At 55.4% G+C, this 18,295-nt stretch overlaps 1 protein-coding gene across 1 annotated transcript in view; it reads right to left on the bottom strand.

Moving 5' to 3' along the window:
- The window catches only part of DNAH1 (dynein axonemal heavy chain 1), an 81,897-nt gene that overhangs the window by 25,154 nt on the left and 38,448 nt on the right, over positions 1-18,295 (bottom strand). Inside the window, exons 17-39 of the mRNA XM_049097883.1 lie at positions 17,900-18,041; positions 17,318-17,473; positions 16,732-16,930; positions 16,399-16,652; positions 15,604-15,816; positions 13,506-13,670; positions 12,081-12,202; positions 11,874-11,979; positions 10,971-11,150; positions 10,241-10,381; positions 9,501-9,664; positions 9,213-9,326; positions 8,250-8,438; positions 7,856-7,961; positions 7,056-7,169; positions 6,481-6,630; positions 4,829-4,915; positions 4,533-4,719; positions 2,579-2,670; positions 2,231-2,385; positions 1,330-1,507; positions 333-527; positions 124-243 (exon numbers count right to left, since the gene is read on the bottom strand). Coding sequence (XP_048953840.1) covers positions 124-243; positions 333-527; positions 1,330-1,507; positions 2,231-2,385; positions 2,579-2,670; positions 4,533-4,719; positions 4,829-4,915; positions 6,481-6,630; positions 7,056-7,169; positions 7,856-7,961; positions 8,250-8,438; positions 9,213-9,326; positions 9,501-9,664; positions 10,241-10,381; positions 10,971-11,150; positions 11,874-11,979; positions 12,081-12,202; positions 13,506-13,670; positions 15,604-15,816; positions 16,399-16,652; positions 16,732-16,930; positions 17,318-17,473; positions 17,900-18,041 — 3,529 coding nt within the window. The remainder of the gene's footprint in view (positions 1-123; positions 244-332; positions 528-1,329; positions 1,508-2,230; positions 2,386-2,578; positions 2,671-4,532; positions 4,720-4,828; positions 4,916-6,480; positions 6,631-7,055; positions 7,170-7,855; positions 7,962-8,249; positions 8,439-9,212; positions 9,327-9,500; positions 9,665-10,240; positions 10,382-10,970; positions 11,151-11,873; positions 11,980-12,080; positions 12,203-13,505; positions 13,671-15,603; positions 15,817-16,398; positions 16,653-16,731; positions 16,931-17,317; positions 17,474-17,899; positions 18,042-18,295) is intronic.

Raw genomic sequence — 18,295 nt, forward strand, 5'->3', positions numbered from 1 at the left:
CATGACCCAATCTGAATCTCCCTTCCGGGATGCTGGGTGTGGGGCTCAGGGCCCTCGGGTGCCCAGGCATAGGGAGCAGGGGCAGGAAGAGCAGGCACCCAGCCCCATTGCTCGGAGCTGTACCTCTTTAGGCAGAAATGGCTTGAAGAAGCAATCTAGCAGCTTGAGGAGGCTCATGGTCAGATTGCTGTTGGTTGAGGCGATCACCTCCTTTACCGAGTGCCGGACGAAAGTGATAGATCCCTACAGCAGATGAGCACCCAGCTCCTGTGGCTGGTGGCCATAGCTCCCTGCTACCCCACCTGGGCTGGGCACACTGTGGCTTCGCTTACCTCCAGGAAGCCGACAAACAGGGCCTTGAACTTCTCCTCATGGGGCTTGAATAAGGCAGGGAGCCTCCTCAGCCAGCACTCGACAAAAGGCATGAGCCCCAGGATGCTGGGCTCCAGGTACACCATGCCACAGCGGGACACGGTGGCCGGGGAGGCCACTGCCAGGTCCTGAACCTCAAACATCATGGTCATCGCCTGGCACCAAGGTGAACTGTGTGAGTGAGTGGTCACCAGTTCCAAGGGCCGGGGAAAGGGCTGCACAACCACGGGGAGGGGCTGCCCATCCTGCAGCTGTGGGAGGCCATGGGGCAGGCTGTGGACCAGGAGCAGTGTTGGGGTAGAGGAACCCCTTGGTCCTCAGCTGCTAACAGAGCTCTCCCTGGAGTCTCGAGGAGAACCACAGTTAGGAGATTCCTGATTGCTCTCTGGGCAGCCTAGGACCAGGGTATTTTGGGGTCCCTGGAGCCCTAGAGGAGTCTGATGGGAGCTGTATGCTATGCTCCAGAACTTCCAGGTGTTCTCAGAAGGGTTCAAGAGATCAGCTCAGTGTAGCTACCATGAACTGCTCTTCTACCTCCTTTTCTGAGCCCTCCTTTTCTGAGAACTGCACCTCATATACCAGGCAGGTGGCTGTGCGGCCAGGTGTGTACCACCCGTCTCCCAGATTCCTGGCATGTTGCTAAGATGTCTGTCATAGTTGCAAGGGGGCCTAGGAGGCACAAGTTAGAGTCAACCAGAGAGCAGTGGGAGGTCATCCTGGACCTGGGCCCAGAGCATCACAGAATGTGGTCTGCAGAAGGGCAGCCTTGGACAGCTGCACCCGACATGGCTGAGCTGTGGGGGCTTGAGATGGGGAGGGACACCAAAGGGATGTGTGGTTGGCCTGGGATATAGCCTTGGCACTGAGAGGAAAGGGGGATGAGGTGGGCGAGCATACTGTGGCCTCAGGGCCACCCAGTGGCAGAGGAGAGCTGGGAAAGCAGACAGGTAGGCATACTTCTGTGAGCTTGATGATCTCCCCAGAACTGAGGCACAGCTTCTTGTTGTCGTCCAGCACCGTGTTCATGTTCTCTATCCAGACGGCGTCTACCGGCCCATCAAACATGTACCACTTCTTGTTGCTGTCAGAGGCGATGGCCCCCACCCGGATGAGGGAGGGGAAAATCCCGTCTGTCCTGCAGCCACCAGGAGGAGAGGGTCATAGGCACCCAGAGACAGAGCAGCAAGCACCACTGGCTCTCGGGGAAAGCTGGACCTGGTCTGACCCCCAGGACCCCCACTTACCCATGCAAGAGTTTGGGTGTGCATGAAACCCTTCACCAGAAACAGGGAAGCAGGCCAGACTCCCATTGGGAAAGATGAATGACTGCCCCTTCTCCAGCGCCCACCCCACACGGGGCTCCCAGAACACTGGAGCCAAGCAGAAACCCCCAGCAGAGACTGGAGATTTCTCCAGAGAAAAGGCTCCTACATGCTGATGTTCGGAGGATCTCCACCTAGCTGCCTTTCTCCAGCTCCATGCACTTCCCCTGATATGCATGCACATGTCTGCCTGAGAGGGGCGGCCAGCCCTCTGGGGTCATGACAGCAGGCAACATTTATTGAGAACTTGGTACGTGCCATGCTGTCTGGACATCTTCCCTATGTCAAGCTCATTTTCTCCTCATCATAATCATGGTGCCATTATAATCCCCACTCTGTGGATGATGGCACCAAGACCCTGCGGTGGGGAAGGCCACTCAGCAAGGAAGTGCAGTGGTGAGTAGAGTCCGAGGTACTTGGGCTCCAGAGCCTGAGCTCCTAACCTCCCAATGGGATAAGGGAGGGAGGCCCATAGCCCACAGCCCCCAGAGGTCTGGGCTCAGGGTAGTCACTGGAGAGGGGTTGGAATCACTCACCACTCATGGGTGAGCAGATCAAATTCTCCATACAACTGGCCCATCGTGATGGACTTGGGGTTCAGCACGTAGTAGTTGACAGCCTCATACACACCACCACTGATGGATGGCTGTCCTTTCAGTGATGTCATGGCAGCTGCCAGGACTCTGTAACACTAGAGAGACAGTCACTCAAGAGTGAGCCTCCTGGCTCCCCAGAGCACAGGGCTGGAGTGGGCTGCAGGCTGCAGGGGTCAGGAGGGGTATTCTAGAGGCCACAGAGGTACAAATGGGGGCCAAGACCCCTGCCAAACCCCCCACCTCAGGCCTCTGTCTGGGTACTGAATTGCCTGGCTTGGCTCCACTCACGTTGCTCTTGCCAGAACCTGCAGGCCCAACGAGCATGAGGCCGTGCCGCACCACGGTGGTCTCATAGAGCTGGATGCACTTGGTCAGGAAACCTGGAGGGACATAGCAATGGAGTCCAGGGGGCAGAGCATGGCTTGGGTCCTGGCTCTGCTACTAGCTTGCTGTCCAACCTCAGGTGGGTCATCCTGAGCCTGTTTCCTCATCTATAAAATGCAGCTGGCGATAGTACCTACCCCATAGGTGGGGTTAGGGGAAGCCCTAAGTCCAGAGCCTGGCACAAAGTAGGAACTCTCTGCTAATGGCAGCCATGATTTCCACCATGACTATTATTCTCTAACATCCGTTGGTCAGGTGTCCAGCTGGCATGGGCCTGCTCAGTGTCAGCTGTCATGGGGTCAGCGTAATCTGGATGGCCAGGTATGACTTCCTGGAGGAGCATCCTCCCACTCCACAAAGGTGGAGGACAGGAAAGTTCAGCCAGGCTAGGGGACAGTGGAACCAGAGCTCAAGTTGCATGTCCGTGCAGTGGCTGCATTGAGACCCCCACCTTCTATCAGGGAAGAGGGTCGGGGTCAGAGGGAGACTGAGGGTGGCACCCCCAGAGCTCTTCCATCTGAGTGGTGGCCTTTGTAAGAAGCTGGTTCAAGAAAAGCCCAAACACTCTTTAGACTAATGACACCAGGGTTGCATTCCACGAGGAATGTGAGCAAGTCCTGAAGGTGGGAGCAATGTGCTTTGCTCCAAAAGACAACAGTATGGGTTGGGGTGTGGTAGGGCAGGCCACAGCTCACCATTCCCCCCAGGGATGGCATCAAACCCCATCATTGCCCCAGGCAGGTAAGGATGGGGTGGAGGAGAGCCTCTACCGGGGAGGAACAAGGCCCAAGAGGGGCCCAAGTGCTGTGACTGTTCTGCACAAGGGGAGGGGGGCTAAGCAAGAGATCCGGGGGAGGTGATAGGATTTGCTTCCCCACTGTAAAATAATCAGCAAAATGTACTTTGGTCTCTGCCCCCAGTTCCTGATGCAGAGCTCCTCAAACTGTTGTAAACAGGATGCTAGGAGAAGCTTCTTTTCGAACTTCGTCTTTGACCCTGGTTCCTGACACAGAATTCCTAAGACCTTTGTCATTTGCTGAGTGCTAAGAGTGTCTTCTGTTCTAATGAGGCACATCTTGGTGGTGGGCTCCTAGGAGCAACTGGTCACCAGGAAGACCAAACCAAGGTTGGACACTTAAAACTTTCAGGCTCACTTCCCCATTCTCCAGAGAAGGGAGAGGGCCTAGAAGTAGATAATAATGGATAATAATAATTTATCATGCATACATGATGAAGGCTCCATAAAAATCTCCAAAGCATGGAATTCAGAGACCTTCCTGGTGAGTGAACACATCCTTGTGCTGGGCGGGTGATCCACCCCAAACTCCAAGAGGGCAGACCTCATCCTACGTACCTCTTTATCTGGCTGTTTGTCTGTACCCTTTCTCATATCCTTTATTACATAATAAGTAGTAAACATGTTTCCCCAAGTTCTGTGAGCTGTTCTAGCGAATGATCAAACCTAAGGAGGGGTTGTAGGGTCCTCTGATTGGCAGCCAAGCTGCAGAAAAATTGTGGGTAACCTGGGGACTCACTACTTGACTACTTGTGACTTGTGACTCTGATGTCAGAACTGAGCTGAATCGTGGGGTAGCCAGTGGAGAACTGGTGTCAGAGAATTGGTTGGTGTGGCAAAAGTCCCACATCTGGTGACAGAAGCATGAGTGAGAGAGAGGACTTTCTCCTAGACCTCTGTCACCTGCCCTACCTTGGGGACTGCTGGGCAGAGAATCCTGGTCTGCCACACACTTGGCCAGGGATGAGCGAGCCTGAGGCCACGTTGCCCCATCCTGGAGCCCCTGCCCTTGGCCCCAGGGTGGCCGCTCCAGCACTGCGAGGCCAGGGGCCAGGGGCTCACCGTCCACATCCTTAAGGTTGCTCTTCTCACAGGCCTTGCGAATGGCCTTGTCCAGGATGCCATAGTCAGTGTCCTCCTCCTTGATGGTGGGGAACAGGTCTGATACGATCCCAGAGAAGAGCTTGAGGTCCTCCTGCAGGAACTTGGGCACGTTCACGTCCCGGATGGCCCGGAGGCATATCAGCTCCTGCAGCAGAAGCCAGTGGAGCTTTCAGGGGGCCCGGTCAGACACGTCTCCAACCCTTCTGGAGCCCTCCTGGAGCCCCGTTCCCCGAGCTCCTCTAGATTGAGCTTACCTCATCCATGCTAGGATTTTCTCGCTTGAGGTTCCCAGCAGCCGAGATCACAGTCTTCACAGCTCTCATCCCAAAGTCATAGTGATCCTGTCATGGCCGCACAGGAGGAGTAGATGGGCACTGTGCTTTGGGGGCTGCTGCCTGGAACCCTCTGCCTCCCGCCTGGTACCTGGCCCCCAGCCAGCTGGAAGATGCAAGGTCACAGCCCCTGCAAGTTGTCTGCAGCACCCCAGCCAGAGCCAGGTGCCCTCATTTGGATTCCTCTGGCATCTTCCACTCACCATCCCAGTGGCACTCTCCCTTCACTGGCTTACCTATTCTGCATCCCCTACTTGACTCTTGGCCCCTGAGGGTGAGGACTCCATGTGGGTCTGACCCGAGCAAAGTCCTACAGTCCCAGCACTGCACCAGGTACAAGGAGGCGCTTGGGTTTACTCCGAAGGTGAAAGAAGTTCCCATCGGTGCCACAGAAGGGTTGGCCCCATGGGCCTTTGAGCTTCCTTCTAATGTTGCCTCTTAATGTCTCTCTCTGGACCTACCCTTTCAGCCACACTACTGTGGCTTTTCTCTTCTTTGCTTCTGGTTCTGTTTCTCTCCATTATTAGGCAGGTATGTTTGAAATAGCTACATTTTTATCATTTCTTCCCCATGGGGCCAGACCATAGGAGCTACATCTGGACCTGACCCAGAGACCAGCACACTTCCCAGAAGTCTTAGACTCGGAGCAGGATGAAGTGACTGGGCTAGACTGACTTTGAGTCATTGCCACATGAGAAGGGTTGACTGCATTTCCAGAACCATGTGGGTACAGTCAGTCTAATGGGAGAGCAGTGTTTTTGAAAGTGGATGGTTAAAAAGAAGGTGTGTGGAGGTGCTGGGCATCCAGGCTGCACTGTGGTGGGCAGCTGCTGTTTTTCCCAGTGATAGACCACATCTCCTCCAGTCTGTGGGTTTGGAGGTACCATGGTTCCCCCTGGCCACAGAGGTTACTGTTCATGCATGAGCAGGTCACCTAGGGAGGGCCCATTAGGATGACACCAAGGACTTTTTCTAGAACTATTAAGAAAGAGAAACTGGGACACCTGGGTGGCTCAGTGGTTGAGCATCTGTCTTCAGCTTGGGGCATGATCCCGGAGTCCCAGGATCGAGTCCCGCATTGGGCTCCCTGCATGGAGCCTGCTTCTCCCTCTGCCTATGTCTCTGCCTTTCTTTCTCTGTCTCTCATGAATAAATAAATAAAATCGTTAAAAAAAGGAAAAAAAAAAAGGAAAGAGAAACTAAGCTGGTAGCGTATAAGCCCAGAGCCGGTCTCCTCTCTGCCACTGCAAAGGGGGAGCCTGCCTGAGAAGAGAGCCAAACAGGGAAGCTTAGCCAGCAGTGCTGGTGTCTGGACCAATGACAGCTGCCCCCAGAAGCTGGGCTCAGCACACTGAGTGGAAGGTCCCTGGTGCCAGAGGGCTGCTGTCCTGCTCTGGTCCCACAAGACCCGGCATACTCGCTCCTCAGCTTTGGGTGCGTGGCTCTGGGTGTCTTAATGCTTGACCCAACTAGCCCTCAGCTGAGAGGTGGGTGTGTAATTCCTATCTCATGGGGGTCACGGAAGGCAGACCGAGGCTCTCACACTTTGGAAGCTGGTGGGGACAGGACCTCACCTGCGAGCTGAGCTGCTCAGAAGACAGCTTGAAGGTGGTTGTGATTTTCTTGGCCAGCACATTGGCCTCATTGAAACCAAAGGAGTAGAGGGAGATCTCCGCGATCATGGCGTAATCCGGAACCATCATGGCCACCGGCCGGAAGAGCGCCTGGGGCATGGGGGCGTTGTGAACGTAGGAGCAGGCCTCCTCCCCCAGAGGCCCACCTGCTCTCTGGACCTCCTGGTCCTAGAAGGCAGGCTCACTGCCCCCCTGCGCTCGGATGCCTGGATTCCCCCGCGCACCTTGCCCGCCATAGCTGAGGCCTGCCGTCCCCTGCGCGGGACCACTCTGCCATTAGTCCTTTGTGTTGACCTGAACTGGCTCCCTGACTTCTCCCAAGCCCGAGGACAAGCCTGGAGCCTCCTCTCCAGGGCTAGGGGTGGGTCTCAGGACCCCCGGGGCAGGAGGGTTGCCCTGGGGAATCATAGTCCCTGACGTCCAACGACTGTCATGTCCCCCACATCTGAGGCCACCGCTCCCGTGCTTTCCAGTGTCCTGGGAAGCCTCTTGGGCCTCCCTGTGCCTGAACTCACCTTCAGGTTATCGGGCAGCTCCGTGCGGCCAGCATATCCCGGGTTCATGGTGATAAACACCGCGCAGGATGGCACAAGTGGGATCTCAACGCCTTCAAACATGAAGCGTTCCACCTACAGGGGGGTAGGGGCTGACTCATCCGCCTCCTCTCTGGATGGGACCCCTTGTCTCTGTATATGCCCCATCCTGGCTATAGCTGCTCAGCCCCAGGAAAGAGGGCTGACTCCTCTCTCAGCATCTAGCCTCAGACCTCCAGCCCTGGTGGGTACCAGTGGCCTCCCAGGTGCCGGCTCCCTGAGGTCTTCATGCATCCCTTGCTACTCACACCCTCCCCCCAGTTCTTGACACTGGTTCTCCTAGACTTGGGCAAGCTTAGTTCTGACTAGGACCCAGAGCCCCACTAGGGTGGGGTTGGGCACCTGCTGGCTTCCTAGTTCTTGTTGCCAGGAGGAGACTCCTGGCCACTCTGATGGAGGTTAGAAAAAGGACAAGTGGCTGGGGCTTTCCATAAGGGTCAGGATGTTGGAGGGACCACTTCATCTACCACAGCTAGAGTGGGACAAGGACGTGGGGCTCCCTGACTGGCTACAAAAGCCCCTCAGGGACAGTTCCACAAGGGGGAGTGGGATAGCTCTGTGAGATGAGAGAGGCTGGCCTCAGGGCAGGCCTTAATTCCCCGGCTTTTGACAGTCACCAGTATGGGGAGCCTGTGGCAGCATGGGCGTTCTGGGGACAGTTGAAGTGATGTGGTGGTAACTGTGAGGAGCTGCAGGGTGGTGGTAGAACCCCAGATGCTCACCCGCTGCTGCTGAGCCTTCTGGATAGTGGTGATCTGCTGTGCCACCACAGATAGCACCTCAATATCAATGCGGTTGAACTCATCGAAGCAGGCCCAGGCCCCAGCACTTAGTGAGGTAAGAACAATGGGTAGATAGGAGTTCAGAGCCCTCCTGACACCTTCAAGGGCCCCCTGTGACTCCGCTGGGAGGAAGCCTCCAATGGCTATCTTGGCCAGCTCAGCCATATTCCCACCACCCACTGCCCCATGCCAGTGCCCATCAGGGGCTGAGCCTTTAATTCTTATTATTCCATCCTGTCTCCTTCACCATCCTGTGAGGCTCCTCTCAGGCAGTATCCCTGGGAAAGGTCAGCCTTCCTGTCCTATCCTGTACCACCCTCATGCCCAACCTCACCTGGCCAGGCCCTTGAAGAACTTGCCCATGGCCATGAAGTCGAGCTGGTCCGAGCAATTGAACACCACGGTCTGGATGGCCAAGGCCTTGCCCAGGTCTTTGGTGGTCTCAGTTTTTCCTGTGCCAGCTGGGCCAGCTGGGGCACCCCCAAACTTGAGGTGCAGGGCTCCGGTCAGAGTCAGGTAGCACCTGCAGGAGTGAGAGGAGGTAGGCATGGGCCACACTCCTCCCTCAGGATTCCCAGAGACAAGGAGAGAGTGTCTTCCTGAGTTGGGCCCCGTGGGTGGTGATGGCTCTTGGTCCTCCCTCCTGTTAGGGCCCCAGGTGTGCCCAGCTTTGGCTGCTGGGGTCAGGATGGGAGCCCTTAGCCACCTGCCCAGGGGAGGCCCCCGCCCTGCCCTGTGGCCCTGTAGATCTTTGCTCAGGGACCAGTCGGGATGGCCGACCTACGACCACGCTTCACTTTCCTTCCTCAAATCCCAATTTTAAAATTCAGCTGATGCTGAATACAAGTGGCCAGAGGAAATGAGTGATTATTTTAGTGATTATCACTTTATAAAGGGATTACCTGTTCTTCCTCCTAAGATCAGTTCCTCTGGTACATTGAAAGGAGGCTTTGACTGATGAAATTAGTAAAGCTCACACCCATTACATGCTTACTGACTGCCATGCACGTGCTAAAAGCTTTACATTTCAGCCCATGAAATTCTCATGACACCCAGAGGTGTCATGAGAGGGGCAGAGAGATGCAGAGAGAATCAGGGAATGAAGGGTCCAGTCACCTGTCCAAGGTTACCCAGCCTATAAAGGGCAGAACTGGTTTTGAACTGGAAGCCTGTACTCCAAACCTGCACTGTTTTAATGAACTGATGCATCACGGACTCACTGGGCCTTGTGGTCCCCGGACTTCTGGGCCAGCCAGAGCTGGAAGGGGGGCACCAGGGTGGGGAGGGGGGTGCTCACCTGTCAGTCAGGGGTGTGATCACAAGCCTCCCGCTGTTGCCCAGGTACTCATAGCCGTAGATGAACTCGGCATTCACAGCCCGGATGTACAGATCGTCATTTGTCCAATAGTACCTGGCATTGCAGGGAGATAGGTTCCTGGGCCATGGGCACCATGGGCTACTAGGGAGGGTATGTGGCCGAGGAGAGATGGGGATGAGGGTTTGTCCCAGGGCCCACTGTCAACTGGCTCTCTACCCTGCCCTGGCCCCGTGGGCATGGCCAGGCCAGGGACCCCAGGCTTCTCACCTCAGCTGCGAGATCCACTCAAAGTCGTTCACACTGACTATGTTCTCCTGGATCAGCTTGCTTACCACATCCTTGGCATGAACCTCAATGACAATTAGTGCTGACAGCACGGCCCGTTGCATGCGGGACAGCTTCCCCCGCACTAGGGCCACCAGGTCACTGAGCTATGGGAGCAGGGGGACATAGTCAGATATTGATCTGCAGGTAGGCTTCCTCTCCTGTGCACAGATGGTGGGTTTCTGTTGGGAAGAATCTCTCTATCCTGGGGGGCTCTTGGTGGTCTAGGGTGGGAAGGGGTGCAGAACTGGGCAGGAGGGTGGGCAGGGCATTGGTCACATGGGAAGTCTGGCAGGAAAGCATGCATGGCATCTGCCTCCCTATAGCATATGGAGACTTGTGAGCCTTTGGAGGCCACGTGGTGGAGCCTGGCAAGGAGCTTGAGGGAGGAGTGTGGTGAGGAGCCGGGCCCCAGAACAAGGAGAGCCCATTAGACAGTGCAGGAGGGCCCCAGATCGTGGCTCCCTCACTGACCACTCGGAGAGGGGCACCTGTCTGGCCTCAGAGCTCTCCTCCTACGGGTGGTGGGTTGTGAGGCACTCATTTCAGGGCTGTCTGACCTATTGCTCTTTGGATCTCCAAGCCCCTTCCAGGATCAATATAGGAAAGCCCCCCAGAGGGAGAAGTTTCTCCCAGGGTGTGGGGTATAAGGGGGAGCAGATGGTGACTCCCTGGACTCCCACCTGCTGGGCCAATTGGGGGAACAGCTGGTTACTGAGGTTACCGATCCCCAGAGCTTCTGCCACCTCCATGGTCCAGTAAGTCTGGCACCCAGCGATGGTCACCTGGCCAGGCCACTTTAGAACCCACTGGGTCCTGGGCATCTAGAAAAATAACGCAAGTGGGGCTGATTGAGGCAGTGGCGAGTCCTGACCACATATACTCCTTTTCGATTAAGCTTGGTCTGTGCTTCTAGGCCCAAGTAGTTAATTCCACCTCAGAAGCAGAGAGCCCATTAAGCTCTGGGCCTCTTGGGTTTGAGCAGAGACATCTCTTCCTCAGCAGAGGAGACTTTGAAGCAGAGGGATGGGAGCCTAGGATGAGGAAACACAGTCCTGATTCAAATCCTTATTGCCACTTTCAAATCACATGCCTTCGGGCAGAAAACATCTCTGAACTGACTCTGTAGGATAAGAGATCACAGGTGAACTGCTGACCATGGACTGAGAGAAATAATGTTGGGGAGGCCCAGGGCTGGCCCAGGCTCACAGTGAGTGCTTCAAACCCAACCACAGCAGCTGGTCATTATCAGGGGCACATTTTAAGATTCCTCCTCCAGCAGCCGCAAGGACCACCTGCCCCCAGAGATCCTCTGGCTGAGGGAGCAGAGTCTGAGGGTGAGAGGCAGGCAGGCAGCCCTGTGATGAAGCAGGGTGTCACCAAGGCAGTGCTGGGATGGGAGGCATGGCTCACTGTGGGGTAGGCCTTGATGGCTCTCTCGATGATGTCCCGCACGCTGGTCTTCATGCTTCGCTCTACCTCCCGCAGCCAATCCTCCACGTTGTTGGATGGGTAGATGGAGAAGGACAGCTGCACCTCTTCACCCTCGGCTGAGTACATGTGTGTGATCGCAAGGTCCTCCTGGAACATCAGCTGTGGGCAGGAGTGGAGCAAGAACAGCCTTACCCTATGCGTGCCCAGAGGCCTCAACCACCTCGGTCTCAGGGCTGGCCCTGACCCCGCCCACTACTCCCTGTGCCCCCAAACCACATGGGGGCCACATGGGTCTGTCTTGTCCCCAGCTGTGGCCCAGCCCACTTGGGGAGGAGGCTAAGCCTGCCCTACGTGTCCCCCATTCCCACAGTCCTGTGTGGCCTCCCTTATAGGTGCAGACAAGGAGGAGGTGATTCAGGAGCCTCTGCTCCATGGGTTTCTCAGTCCAACCAGCACCTCAGTGCACAGGGAGGGGTGGGCATGACCCGGCTGAGCTGGGGGCTCTACAGCTGCCCTTCCTCCCATAGGCCCTAGCTGTCTCCAAGGGCCAGGAATCTCATGAACCACCACCTCAGTTCCTGCTAAAAGGACTTGAGGCCAGGGCAGCCAGGGTGGCGCAGCGGTTTAGCGCCGCCTGCAGCCCAGGGCGTGATCCTGGAGATCTGGGATCGAGTCCCACATCAGGCTCCCTGCATGGAGCCTGCTTCTCCCTCTGTCTGTGTCTCTGCCTCTCTCTCTCTCCTGCTCTGTATCTCTCATGATTAAAAATAAAATAAAATCTTAAAAAAAAAAAAAAAAAGGACTTGAGGCCAGAGGAGAGCTGTCCTCCCTGGAACAGTGCTCCAGAGCTCCTGGGCCTGAACCCCAGGCCCAGCTACCCACCCGGGCGATGTTCTCGAAGCACTTGCGCAGGTGAGGCTGCACGGCTGTGGGGTCCTTCGTCTGGGACAGAATCTCAAGTAGTTCATCATCTGACAGGAAGTAGAATCTGCCAGCAGAACAGGGGTGAGGGAGCAGGTCAGGCAGCCTGTGTGCCCCAGCCCCGTGGGCAGACACCGACAGAGTAGGCACGGGCCAGGTGGGGCCCACCTGGGGAAGGCACCCCGCTTAGTCTCCAAGTACTCGCTCAGGCCCTTCTGCACCATGTCCAGCAGCTTGTTGCAGTCCCGCAGGCTGTCCAGCAGCCTCTGGTCAGAGCACACATTGATTACCTGCATAGCCCGGGCCAGAAAGCAGAAGTGAGCATGGTCAAACTGGGAGATGGCAAGGCAGGGTCAGAGGGCACCCATGCTGGCCAGAGACCCCAATAGGTACTGAGAAGGAGGGAGGGCAGGAAAATGACCCTGACCCAGGGCCCACATCCATCACTCCTGCCAACCCACAGGAAACAGTCTATGGCCAAAAACATCAGGGTTAGGGGCACCTGGGTGGCTCAGTTGGTTAAGCAACTGCCTTCGGCTCAGGTCGTGATTCCAGGGTCCTGAGATCGAGTTCTGAGCTGGGCTCCCTGCTTAGTAGGGAGTCTACTTCTCCCTCTGACCTTCCCCCTGCTTATATTTCTCTCTCTCTCTCTCTCTAATAAATAAAATCTTTTTAAAAATTAGGATTAAACAAAACCAAGGAGTTTGATTTGTTGTGGGACTTGTTAGAGCCTTTAAAATCCTCATATAGAGGTGCCTGGATGGCTCAGTCAATTGCACATCCAACTCTTAGTTTTAGCTCAGGTCATGATCTTGGGGTCCTGAGATCAAGACCTGCTTCAGCTTCCATGCTCAGCATGGAGTCTGCTTCAGATTCTCTTTTCCCCTCTCCCCTCTGTCCCTCCCTGGCCCCTGCCCCCCTCACATTCTCTTTCTCTATATATATAATAAAATAAACAAATAAAATCCCTAAAATCCTAATGTAGGGGGCACCTGGGCAGCTCAGTTGGTTAAGCATTGGACTCTTAGTTTCAGCTTAGGTCATGATCTCAGGGTTATGGGATCAAGTCCCATGTCTGGCTCCGCACTCAGCGCAGAGTCTGCTCATCCCTCTCCTTCCCCCTCTGCTCCTCCCTTCGTTCACATTCTCTCTCTCTCTCAAATAAATAAATACACACACACATATATATTAGGATATATAGATATAGATATCCTAATGTAGACTGCAAATCTTCAAGGGGAAAACCAACTATCCCATTTCTGAGGAATATCTCTCAAGAGTGGGGAGTCGGGCAGCCTGGGTGGCTCCGTGGTTTAGCGCCACCTTCAGCCCCGGGTATGATCCTGGAGACCCGGGATCGAGTCCCACATTGGGTTCCCTGCATGGAGCCTGTTTCTCCTCCTGCCTGTGTCTCTGCCTCTCTCTCTCTCTCTCTCTCTCTCTCTCTCATAAATAAAATCTTAAAAAAAAAAAAGACTGGGGAGTCCACTCAGAGGGACAACAGGCCTTCCATCTGTCTCGTTCAGAGGGAGAAGAGGCAAGGGTCCTCAGTGGTCCCAGTGCTCCCCCCCACTCCAGTCCCCATGAGCTCGCCTCACGGTTCTCGTAGGCATTCTTCATGATCTTCCTCCAGATCCGCTCCATCGTCTGGTAGCGCTTGCTCTCCACAGGCAACTGCCGATTGATGTCCTCGGAGCTGAAGATGGGCTCCAAGTAGAGCCAGGCCCGTTGACAGTTCAGCCACTCCTCCAGCACCTCCTGGACAGGGCACAGACCATCAGGGCCTGGGGTTCACGTTAGGTCCTGTCCCCGCTGACCTGGGGATCTCACCCGACCAGAATGCTGGGCAGAGCACTGGACATCAGAGCGAGCATCCTCGGGGGTTTTTCCGGGTGACACTGCCAGCCACAGTGCTCCAGGGAGCCAAGGCTGCACAGAGGCCCCAGCCTCCAGAGAAACTCCAAGTGCCCCCACAGGACACCCAAGTCTGTTCCAACACAGCCAGGGGAGCCTCTCTTCCCTACAAGAGAACCACACTCACACCAGTGAGCCCTGTAGTCACAGAGGAGAGAGCCCGGTGCATGGAAGACCAAACCAGTCTCCTTTCTTGGGAGGAAATTTGGGTCTATGACTCTAGGATTCTCTGAGGTGTCCTGGAATTTGAGCCTGAGATCTCTAAAATACTCTCTGAAACCTCAGTCTGAGAGGAAGACACCTCCAAAATAAGCCACTTTATCTTCTACATTCAAATTCCTCTCTATGGGGATCCCTGGGTGGCGCAGCGGTTTAGCGCCTGCCTTTGGCCCAGGGCGCGATCCTGGAGACCCGGGATCAAATCCCACGTCGGGCTCCTGGTGCATGGAGCCTGCTTCTCCCTCTGCCTGTGTCTCTGCCTCTCTCTCTGTGTGTGTGTGACTATCATAAATAAATAAAAATTTAAAAAACAAAACAAAACAAAAAAACAAATTTCTCTCTATGGAGGGCACCTGGGTGACTTAATTGGTAACTGTCTGCCTTCAGCTCAGGTCATGATCCCAGGGTCCTGAGATTGAGCCCTGCGTTGGTCTCCCTGCTCAGTAGGGAAGGAGTCTGGCTTCTCCCTCTCCTTCTGGCTCTCTCTCAAATAAATAAATAAATAAATAAATAATAAAATAAAATAAATAAAAACCGAATTCCTCTCTATGGATTTATCTCTTTTCCTATCAATGCAAACTTATTCATTCATTTATTAACTCATTCATTCCCTTCCTCTGGAGATGTGTGCTTTGACCAGTTCTGTGCCAGGTCTGTGCCACGCCCACATGGGCATCAGAAGGAAAAGAGGGAAACAGGATGTGGTCCCTGCAGTTGAGGCCCCCACAACCCATGAAACAGCCAGTTCTGCCTCTGAATCACCAGGGGCCCAACATGTGTGATGGTCTTTGTAAGAGGCACCAAGGGCTACCTTGCCAGTGAATGCAGGGCAATCAGTGAATGCTGTGGATGCTGAGCTTTGGAGGAGGTGGCAGGGAGGGATAGAGCTCCAGGTGAAGGGGGCAGTGTGAGCAAAAGAGGGAGATCTGGGGACAATGCTGACCAACTCAGACATCTTTGGGTGATCCAAGGAGCATACAGATATAGCTTCTGGCCATCACTGGAGGCTCCTGAGCAGCTCCCATGAAGGGCCCAGGGAAGGGACTATAAGAATCACACCAGTAGGCCTAACCCTAGGACAGTCCTCCAAGGCTCAGCAGATAGCCCTTGCTCTGGCCTTGAGAGCCCTACAGAAGGGTCCTCCTCAGTGCTCTGACCCCTTCACCCCAAGTCAGCTTCAATGAGATAGGAATGGGAGGCACAAAGCAGAGCAGACAGGACATTGAGGAGCCTCAGGCCTTGTGATGTCCAGCCCAGAAAGTTCTGAGACTGGAGGTCCTAGTGATCTCAAGACCAGGTATCTCATGTCCCGCCCCAGCCACTGCACTGGACCAAACACTGGCTCCACCCTCACATCCTGACTCGCCTCCTCTGGTAGTCACACCTCAGAGATAGCGGGCCTCCTACTAGGTGCTCTGCCCTGAATGAGAGGCCTGTTAGAGACCAGGGGCAGGCCGACCTAGATAAGGCACTCTACTCCTTTGAGCCCCACCCAGATGCCAGGCTGGGCTGCCTCTGTGAGGGCTGGAAGGAGTAAGTGAGGACAGGGAGGGCCCACCTGGGTCAGCTTCAGCTTGTTCTCCCAGGAGTTGATGCGTTGCTCAAAGGGTTTCTTGTAGGGCGAGAAGGACATACTCTGGGTCATGACAATATGGTCGTCCAGCAGCTGTGAGGCCTCATCCGGGCTCTTGAGGATATAGGTCTCTGTCTCCTTGTATGGCAGCACATTGAACAGGATGGTTGACCACTCCTTCTCCATCTTGTCCAGTGCCTGGTGTGGGGAGTAAGCCAAGGCTGGGTCCTGCCCGGGAGGGAGCTGGCCCACATGCTGCACTGGACAGGGAAGAGCAGGCTCTGCCCAGCCATGACCTTGGCCATCTGGCAAGTACTCTCCATTGGGCTGGTCACCAAATCCCCAGGGGGACCTTGTCTGAATTCAAGGTCAGCTGGTACTCACATAGGTGCTGCACATGCACAGCATATACACCTATGCTAGGAGGCAACTAAGGTGCTGATTAGAAGCTCTGGCCCCAGTTCTAGCCTTTACTGACTCTGTCACCCCAGACAGTTGCTGAACCTATCAAAGCCTTAATTTACTCATCTGTTAAATGAGGGTAATACTATCAGCTCCTTCCTGGGTCAAGAAGTATTTGAGAGGAGTGACTAAGTAATAATAGGGATGGTGAACACTGCGCCAAGCACTTTACATACATGATTAACCTATTGAATAGAAGATACCTCAAACCTCTGAACCTGGTGAGTGACCCCAGGGATGGGGCCCAGTAGTGTCATTCTTGCATGCCCTGGGGCAGGACCTGGGTGGGGCCAGGTGGGCCTCGTGGTGGCCACCCACCTGCTCAATGGCATACTCCTTGCCAGCCACCTCAGCCACCTTGCTGATGCTCTCGATGTGGTCCTGCAGGTTCATCTCGAGGCAGCGCGCGAAGGTCAGATTGGCCTTGGGCCGGACATTAATGTTGATCTCATTGGACAGCACCTCCCAGTGCCGGTTCCGCATTCCAGGGTTGCGTAGCCCCTGGATCAGCGGGATGTATGGCTTGAATTCCTCGATGCGGGCTCTGATGTCTAAGGCCACGTCCTGACAGGCTGCCAGGCAGGACAGACAGGTGTGAGAGGCAGCCAGCACAGGCAGGGAAAGAGGGGACAGGCTGGCTTGGCTGCCTACCTGGTATGTCCTTGAACTGCTTCACACACTTGTGCATGGTCTTAAAGGACTCGATGACATTCTTCTCCAGCTGCTCAGCATCAATGGCTGACAGGGGGTCATTCATCCAGCTCTCAGACCAGCGCAGCCAGTCGGAGGCTGTGGTCCAGAGGTCCAGGTAGGGCTGGAACTCCTTCACCATCCTGGTGAGCTTGTCGTACTGCAGGGGCACATGAACCAAAGCTGTCTTGGGGTGCTTCCCGGTCTCTCTCCACACTGTCCCTTCTTGGGATAGGTCCTTGCCCCTTCCTTGTTCCTGGCCACTGTCCCTGATCCTGTCCCCATGAGCCCTGGCCTGGCCTCCCTTCTTCCTGCCGCCTATAGGCTCTGGGCTCTGAGTGGCTCAGCAAGGCCTCCTGCCTGATTCCAGCCAATGTCCTTGCACCGAAGGCCAGGGCCAGGTTACTTCTCTGCAGCCTGCTCAGTCCTACCCGCCAAGTGTCAGGGCTTTGCCACCCAGGAGCTGGGTTCAGATATGGCCACAAATGCCATGCGCTCTTCCTCAAGCCCTAGGGTTTAGGAGACAGCATGCCCTCAGGAGGCCTACATTGGTGATGGGCAAGCCGAAGATGCGCTCTCGGTTATTATACAGCATCGCCAGCTGCTGGCAATCCTTCAGCTGCTTCTTGACCCGCCGCACCTCATTGGCGATCTCGTGTGCTCGTGCAATCTCCACATGGGTGGAGAAGCCAGCTACCACCAGCTGTGGGCCAAAGAGCAAGGGGTCAGAGGCCTCTGGGACCCCAACCATGTCCATGTATCCCCACACACACCCAGGGGCCCGAGGTCTCCAGGCATCAATGCCTCCCAGTTCTGAGGGTGCTTTCTTCTCCCTGAGTAAGCAGGTTCCTGGCCCATCACAAGCAGTCTGACACAAGCAAGGTGAAGGAGACCTAGTTCCCTGAACAGTGTTCATTGTTTTGCCCACTGAGGCTTGGAGGACACAACAGAGGAATTTGGCCTCTTTGCAGCCTTGAATTTTCTGGAGCTTGCTGGCCGAGCATCCCTCCAGCCATTTGTTCTTTCACCTGCCAGTTCACCCACCATGCACACAGGAGGCCAGGCCTGGCCCTGAAGTGCATGCCTGGGGTGAGGAGTAAGGTACAGCAGAGCCCTGAATCAGCCCCACCTGCAGCCCCTCCAGCTTCTCCTGGAAGTTGTTCTGATCCATGATCTGGATTTTGTGGAACTTTTCCTCATCTTCTATGTGCTGCTGCCGTACCATCTCTATCTGTCCAAGGATCTTAGAAGGCCAATTGCTAGCAGCCCACCTGGAGAGGACAAGGGTGGGCACTGGGGGAAAGGTCACAGCTGAAATCTTGGGTGCCCAGGCCAGGCAGGGGCATCCAGGGTAAAGGGGGTGATGGGGGAATCCAGGTAGCAGCTGAGCCAGCCAGGGCCGAGCAACCAGGAAGTGCAAGTGAGCTGGAGGCAGCCACTGCCACCATCAGGGTCAGGGTGTGGGCCTACCTGGCAGGACAGGCAGTGCCTACCCTGCAACTGTGGTCTGGGAACTGTGGTGGGC

Source organism: Canis lupus, chromosome 20 (genome assembly GCF_003254725.2).
Source record: "Canis lupus dingo isolate Sandy chromosome 20, ASM325472v2, whole genome shotgun sequence".
Lineage (NCBI taxonomy): Eukaryota > Metazoa > Chordata > Mammalia > Carnivora > Canidae > Canis > Canis lupus.